Source organism: Monopterus albus, unplaced genomic scaffold (genome assembly GCF_001952655.1).
Source record: "Monopterus albus unplaced genomic scaffold, M_albus_1.0 scaffold525.1, whole genome shotgun sequence".
Classification (NCBI taxonomy): Eukaryota; Metazoa; Chordata; class Actinopteri; order Synbranchiformes; family Synbranchidae; genus Monopterus; species Monopterus albus.
In genome coordinates, this window is record NW_018128405.1 from 28160 (window position 1) to 36740 (window position 8581).

General features: G+C 41.1%; 1 protein-coding gene and 1 pseudogene across 1 annotated transcript; both read right to left on the reverse strand.

Annotated features, from left to right (window-relative positions):
- Positions 1-6488: 6488 nt before the first annotated feature.
- On the reverse strand, positions 6489-7394 carry LOC109952970 (olfactory receptor 5AC2-like; the record flags this gene model as incomplete). Its single annotated transcript, XM_020588299.1, has 1 exon — positions 6489-7394. A coding segment is annotated over one exon (906 nt), but the record flags the coding sequence as incomplete, so codon positions are not given.
- A 180-nt stretch (positions 7395-7574) lies between these two features.
- Positions 7575-8581, reverse strand: part of LOC109952971 (olfactory receptor 6N1-like) — a 15351-nt pseudogene continuing 14344 nt past the window's right edge.

The following is an 8581-nucleotide window of genomic DNA, read 5'->3' on the forward strand; positions in this document are numbered from 1 at the left end:
GATCATGTCTGCATGGGCCATATCTTTTCTTAGAGCAGCCACGCTTTCTCTGGCTGTAAGCAGGTCTGTACTGATATCCTGCATGCAGAGGGGGGTAGTTTTGTGAATGGGGTGGGCCATAGAACGTGGGTGATGGGTGGTGCTGCACACATGACGGGACCTGTGGTTGCTGAGGTGGCACATGGGGGGGTTGCTGGGGTATCTGGTTAGCAGAGGCCTTGGTGTGGTTCACTTTGTCTCTCATTTCCTGCAATTGGGCCTTAGCCACTTGTGTCTGGAGACTAACCAGGTCTTTCTGTTCTTGTTCTTGTTCTTGTTCTAAGTTGTTATCCATGTGATAAAATAATATGAGCTGACCACAGAGCAAAAGAAAAATCTGATAGCCCCACGATTAATTTCAATGCATCTTGAACAGAAGAGTGCAGGGAGGATTCAACTGCTCCACTAAACAACACTTCAATACTGTCTGTGCTGGCAGGATCATCTCCTATTCTGTCCTGCCAGAGACCTCTGACTCGCACCAAGTATGCTGAACCTCTCTCACCTTCTTTGGGTGGAATGCAACATAGCTGTGTAGATTTCATGCGAATGGGGTACTTTTGACGGACCGCTGGCCACAACAGATGAACAACATGGTGTAAGGGAAGGTCATCAGCATCTACATGTGTGCCACAAAACTGTTCAATTTTTCTCAGCATCCCCAGGGAGGTGCAGGATGTAAACACCGTTCTGAAATCCCCCAGTGCGGGTATGGTTCCAGCGCAAGCTTTCAAGAAGGCTTTAATCCATTGAGCTCCCCCAGAGGTAATATCAGGCATTTGTGATTTAATCATGGCGGTGTCTTGCAGGGAAAATGGGGTGTAAGAGAAAGTAACTCGCCCACTAGCGAAGGTGGTGGTTACTAAAGGCATTTGGTACCAAGGCTTATCATCAGCTGCAAAGGTTAAGCCAGTTATATCAGGACCACCTGTAGTGCTAACTAGTGTTTACACTGTCTGCCTGAGAAGGTGAGGCCTCAGAAAGAGGACAGGAGGTGGACTGTGAGGGTGTGTCTTGAAGGGCTCCTGGTGTTTGTAGTCCTTTAGCAGCTGCTGTGCTAGAAACAAGGGTTTGTACTACAAGCTGCTACCTCATTTAAATATTCAGCTGTCTCATTCTGTGAGGCATTGTTACCAGGGAAGGGCACAGTTTGCAAGAGGCCATTTTTAACAACCACCAAGGAACCCATGTCTGGAGAAATCTCTCTGGTCTGGGTTGGTGTAGTTAACAGTGAACGCGCCTCAGCGGGGGTGGGCACGTTTTCTTTGTTCTCCAGTGGTTGTCTTTGGAGATTCAGTAATTGCTACAGGCATTTGTGGGGTCAATGAAGCAGAGGACTTATGTTTGAGACCAATTTGAACCTCAGTAAGAAAACACTGGCAGTTTTCTAGAAAAGCCTCTGCCTTTCGAGCTCTCTTAATAGCATTTCCCTTGTGCAATCTTCCTGCTTCGCACACTTTTCTTTTACGCTGTTCAGCGCTCATTGGAGGTTGCTTCAAAAACAGCGTTAAATCACTCACTTCAGGCGCAGTGCCTTCACAGTCTCCAAACATCCCCCTGTCTTGCATATCTTCCACCCAACAAGTAAATCTTTCTAATTCTTTCCCTTTGTCTTCCTTAAGAACCTTCCTTAGCCATCTCATTGCCGCTACATACAGTACCGACCCCAGAGTGTTGGATTTGCTCTCTTTCCACCGTTCACATATATTTAGTGCCATAGCAGAAAATTAGACAAACATGTATCAACAAGTTTCGATGAATGGCGCAGCGCCCACGTGACCGATCCAGCCAAGAATCTTCTACACAGAGATTCTGTGCGCTTGGCTGTTGAGGGTATCCCAGTCAAATCACTTGTTTTAGACACCAAAACTTGCAATACTGTACTCTGTAATCCCAAACTGCTATTCCAATGCCCCCCAAAACAGAACTACTTGAGAGCTGTAATGAGTACAGGAATTCTCAAACAGGAAGCTGCTTGATACGCTGTTTCTCAAGACAGTCGAAAATCTCTTTCAAGTAGGAAACCACCCCACAACAATTATGGAACACAACAAACTTGTCCCTGTGTCCTCATTGATAATTTAACTTTAACCAAACTTCACATAAAAGTGACTTCGCTAACTCTAGTGGCAACAGGGCGCATTCCCAGCAACGGGGCTCGTTCCCGGCTTCAGGCTTTATTTTATAAAACCTGGAATTAAATAGTATCAAATGTCCTATTAAATTTGTAAGACAACCCTCAGTGGTTATCCATTCCTGTGATGGATTTTACGTCTTTTATAAAGCCAGTCGATCTAAGACTAGGACACTCATGAATTCTCCCTCACTTGAGGCTATGTGGATGAGACATTACATGTAATCAGACTTTAGACAAGGATAACATGCTTTACCGATCGGGGAAGATCCTCAATCAGACAATTCAGCGTTTTAGAGTGCCCAATGTGCAGAATTTCTTTATATTATAGAAAAGACATTTTGCTTACCTGTTTTTATGAATGCCAGCTGGCAAATTGTCTGAAGAAGTACTTCCGTAGATCGCGCATCCTCAGTTCTCCGCCGATCTCACACAGTCCCCTGTCCGACACTAGCTCGAAGTCGTTCCATCGAGGTCACGGCACCATTTGTTAGAAACTGACCCAATTCTTTTGTTGGAAGCACGAGAAGTAACGACAGGAAAGGACTGTTTAAAATCAGCAGAAATTTTACTGGATGTCTGATCACAGGTAGGCCTTACAGTGCTGGGATCAGAGAGATAGAGCTCCCGCAGGAGTTCCATCCACTGACCCCGAATTAAGGTCTTACAATACATTTTATCTTCTTGGGCTGCTCCGCCCTAAACAAAGGTACAACAATTCATGCATTGTAATCCTATTGGTCATTTGGTGTGAGCAGGAGCTCACACCTCCTTGCTGGAATGTGATCTACACTGGAATATGCTAAGTGGGTCTAGGTGTGGGTGCAAAACAAGCCAACTTGTCTTTGTTAAAATGTGAATTGGCTGTCTGGTCACAAAGAGATGCCGACATCTAGTCTCTACACAGAACTTGCAGCATTCAAAGTAAGCAGATTCTGCTTCATTACAGCTGTAAGATATATAAGCAAGGGAAACAAATGCATTAAAATAACCAAAGCTCAGTAGTTCTGGACAATCATCAATACAGCTGTAATATACATAAACAAGTAAGATAAAGTTATGAAACATAACTAAAGGGAACTAAAGGTATGAGAAGTAACTAAAGCTTATAAAGTAACTAGAGTCTATAAGAATCAAAACTTACACTCTTCTGTCTTCACTTCTCACGCTTTCAATTAAAGAACTGGTGTCTAACAGCGGTTTGCATGTGGCAGTCTTCCAGCTGCTCTTAGTGCTTAGAATCAAAGTCTAATGTTTTAATTATGAATATTCCCTCAGAATGAAGCATCATTTTCAAAATGTCTACTTTGGACTTGTGGACACTACAGCACGTTCCTATAGCAACCACTTACCAAATACTGCTCGTTGGGTTCCCACAGTGGAAACGCACCTGATATGATGCTGGACTTTAATCTAATGAAAATTTAATTACGCATCACTAACTGTGTGTGGATATCAAGCTCCTCTCCTGTGGAACCAGCTCCCAATCTCAGTTCAGGAGACAGACGCCCTCTCTACCTTTAAGACTAAACTTAAGACTTTCCTTTTTGTGGAAGATTTTAGTTAGATTCATTTACTATTGTTGTTCTATCATTAATTATTATTGGTGCTGGTGATGACAGGCCCAAACAGAATCGGCACATGCAGAACTCCGTCAGTACCTCCACAGATTTGCAGTGGCCTCTCTGAACAGCATCTTCAACCAAATAAGGAATTGGTGATCATAAAGTTATCTCAACAAAATTATGTCAATTTCAAATGTAACTTTACTAAACAAAAAAGGCACAAGTCCATCGTTTGTAGTCAACCTTCAAAAGTAGTTGTGGACAGCAGCATCTCCCATTACGTGACCACTTCCTCTGATTTAGAGGAAAGTCCACTGGTGGGCCTGGATCATCATTATTATTATTATTATTTTATTTTGCAAATCCATTTTGATTTTAAGTAATTGGTATCTACTTGGAAAAAAATTATTTATTACCATTAAATGGCTCTGAATTATGATACTGTCTTCCTGATGTTATTCCTACCCACTGGGTGAAAATAGGCAGGGTTAAAACAATTATTCAGAATATGGTAACTATGAAAAGTCTGGATCAGGGTGTATTGTCCTTCATAGCTTTGATATACTGGGACAAAATCTGGCTCAGTTTTCTGACCCTGGGTCATAAAATTTTGGATTTCCAATTCTGATCAAATCGGCTTGAGATGAAAAGTTGTGATTCCCGGGCTCAGGGGACAAGTATGACAGTTGTGCAGTTATTACAATTATTATCTTTTATTTTTGATTAGTAGCTGTGATTGTCGTGCTTATTGTTGCTTTCTGAAGTTTGCTTGTTTCTCTTTTAAATGAACTAGTCAGGTGAAGTCTTTTAGTTTGACTCCAGTCTATAAAGTGACAATGGAGGCTTTATATTTCAGAAATCTTTTTTCAATCTCAACATTACTGAGTCAAAGTGGGACTACATGAAGAGCCTGAAGACACTGAAGCAGCCTAAATTCACAGACAAATTGTGGCAGGTTCTCCAATATACGTGGAACAGTCTGCTGTATAGTACCGTCTTTCCCCTTTGTCTGCTGAGTCGACCATGATGTTTCCTTGTGAGGAGTGATGAGGTCAGAGTCTAAAGACCAAACATTAATGCTGTACATGTTCTACACTGACATAACCACTGATCCCCATGTCAATTTGCTGACTGAGTTGTATATCATTACTAGTGTCCAGGATGTGTACGGTTTATTTAAGGCAAGATGAAACATTCTAAATGAATATTTTGATTCACATAAATCATGGATGTTTGAGGAATGTCATGTTTCTGCCTAATTCACTTCCTGCAAGTACGCTCTTATTCTTTACTGCTTCCTGTCCCCAGCTCACCCTGCATTCCGGTAACTTCATGTCATCGTTCAGATTAGTTTCACCTGCTACTTAATCGTTCACACCTGTTCCTTACAATATATAGCAGCTCCTCACTCTGTGGGGAGCTGCCAGATTGTTCTATGCCTCGACTAGACTCTCCAGCATTCTTTCTGCCTGATTATCTGGATACCGACACCCTGCCTGTGCTATCAACCTGAGATTCTGCCTCACCCTTGACGTGGCTAGAGTGTGATGCTGACTAAATGAATTCAGACAAACCATCCCAATTTAATGGATCATTTAATATTACAATTATTCTGAATAGAGCAGTATTTAAACAGATAATCTTGTAGTTAGGGAAACAGAAAACAGAGACTCTCCTCCTGCAATGTGATAGATAAAGTATTAAATACGAAGATTGTCAAAAGCACCAGTCAGTCCTGGTTACAAGGTACAGTCAGTCAGTTGTTGTCACGAGGTACCGTCAGTCTTAATTCAGCATCCCCCCAGCCGGCTGGGTCAGTGTACCCCCACAAAGTATACTCTCCCTGTCACAGTAGCATTGTCATCCTCTCTCCTCTTCTCTTCTAACTCAGCTTTTTATCGGCTCGCACTCATACAGACTTCCATGGCCTGAGCCATGAAGACGCGGTCCCATGCCAGCTACCCACACACCTTCTTCCGAGCATTGTCTAAACTGTCCAGTACATGAACTTCTAGGTCACATTGACCTAGTGCACATCTCCTTTTTCTAAACCTGAACAGAGCACACGAACAGTTCACATAAGGCTACAACTACAGTATATCCATTCCCTATCTGAAGAGAAAGTCACTCAGGATGTTGACCCATAGGTTAAACAAGGGGGACACAGCCCAAGATATTCTTGCTTGCGCCAGAAACAGATCAAGCTTCCATACACACTTAGCTCAGCTTTACATCTTTACACAACTATCACAAATAATATCTAAATATGAACTACATACTGTTACCTCTGAAACCTTGTTTATTTTTAGCCACTACCCCCTTCTTACTGGACTGCTTTCTTGGTAACGACATCTTGCCTGCATTAACCACTAGAAATTCTGCCTTGCCTTCCCTACTGCCCTGCTGGAGATACCGACCGTGGACCAAACTAAGTAGTACTGCTCTCTGCCTAAGCCCTTCAGATTGGTACTGTGTATATCTGACTCTGTTCCTGAGGAGATTATTAAAACCTGTTGTGCTATTCCAGCTTACTGGCTCTTTAAATGGGTTCACAACTCCACCACCACGGCAGCTGTATTTTCACCTCCCTGACAAGTAATGGTAGAATACTGACCAGGCATCACATTTTCCAAGCTGAAAGTGACTTTACTGTGGATCAGGAATCATAGTAAAACCTAACATGAAATACTTTCCAGGGATCAGACATTTCTGCATTGTTATTACATAACAGGTTATCAGTGTAGAGATCATCAGTTCATTTTACATAGACGTAATAACCTGCTGAGGTGTTTATGAATTTCTTTCATTTTTAGTCCATATATAACTGGGTTAAAAAGAGGATTATACAAAATGATTTGTAAATTCATTACTATACGTGCAGTGTTTGAAATATCAGATTCGATTCGAGCTGTAATAAGACCACATACTAACAAATAGAAATAGTTGATTAACACCAGCAGGTGAGGAAAACAGGTCTGTGCAGCTTTGCTCCTGACTTCTCCACTGTTGTGGTAACATATTATAAATATCCTGTTGTATGTGAAAAGTATGAACAACAGAGGAAAAATAACACACCATAGGAAATACAACACACCATATAAAGACACTGCACTTGAGGGCACACAAAAAAGTTTGAAAATTGAGTTATTGCAAAAAATCATTTCAAGAGTAAAGCTACAGAACTTTTGATTAGCGGTCAGAGTTACTGATCCCACACGATAACATGCCAGTAACAGCCATGATAAAGCCAGAAAGATAACAACAGTTTTTTTTCTCATGATAGTAGAATATTGCAGAGGTTTACATATAGACACATATCTATCATAGGCCATGGCTGCCAACAGTAAGAACTCTGAATAAGCAAAAACATAAAACATGTAAAACTGAACAAGACAGGCTCGATAAGATATGATCTGTTTTTCAGATAAAAAGTCGATCAACAGCTTTGGGTAAATATTAGTGCTGAAAAGAACAGAGTTCAGTAACAAGGCTGCAATGAAAATGTACATAGGCTCATGGAGATCACTGTGGTTCCAGATCAGGTACACAATAGTAGAATTACTGCACATTATTAGAATATATACGGTAAAAACAACCATAAAATAAAGGTATCTGTATTTGTGAAGCTCCACATGCCCACTGAAAGTGCAAAAATTATATATGTTACATTTAACGGTTCATCCATTCCTAAAGTCAAATGCAATTGATCATAGAAAGAGGGAAATTCCCTGACCTTGAAATGCACTTAGTGTTTGCTCATCTCTAAAACTCAGAATGAGAACTGTCTGAGCCGATCAGATGTTTTTATCAGACTGCTTCAGCCTCCATGGATCTCATTAAACTGTACACCAACAGTGAACGACATGTAAACAACTTGATCAAACTCTAGAGGCCTGGTTGTTCTTAGATCTGTTTTCCTGCTATATTTTTCTGTACCCCCACATCATCCTGCTCATTTCTATGAAAATTAGCCAAATATGTTAATAAAACATGGATCCATTATTTGCCTCTTGCCTAGCTTCTTTGTCAAACTGTATCACCCGTTACCATTTAATTTGTTATTAAATTAAAGACAACAGATGTATCACTCTATCAGTGGTGAATAAGGCCATCTAATGCAGAATAAATAGGCCCAATTTTTTGACAAACATGGCAGAGATTTGTCCTTTGGAGGGTCAAACTGAACTTGCACCCGTTTCCCAGATGGCTACTAGCTACTGTTTCATTAATGACATAAGCAGCACTTGCTCCCTGTCACTGATTTTTCTGGATATTCTGCATTTTTTCTGTGGAAATAGACTGAACTTTTGCCATTTAATATAGAGTTTATCATTATTATCTGCACAGGTTTAACCCTATAGCAGACACTCTCACTCATTTCTGTGAAGCAGCCTACTGAAAACTATGGATTGTAGATAACATATCCTGCTAGGGTCACTTTGTTTTAGCATTTGTAGAAGATAAACATCTGAATAATTACTTGTGTTCACAGTTGACCTTGTTTGATGCTGAGGTTGAGTAAAGTTTGCACCCAACACCCTGTACTGTCAACCTGACTGTGTTCATCTGAGTTGGTTCATGAGGCAGTGAGAGTTCCTGTTAATGGCTTAATGCTAGCAACTTGTGCTGATCACTCAGGGTGGGAGCAGAGAGGTACTGAGGACATTCTCATTTTTTATGCTTGTCCTGAAATTTAGCATACTGCGACCTTTCTTGCTGTGGTTTTGATAATTATTGCTGAAGATACTGGATACCTGACTTTCCCTCTGGATCAATAAAGTATCTATCTGTCTATGTCTGTTATGGTTTGTGGACTTGTTTCCTGTTTTTGTGCTTTTATTTC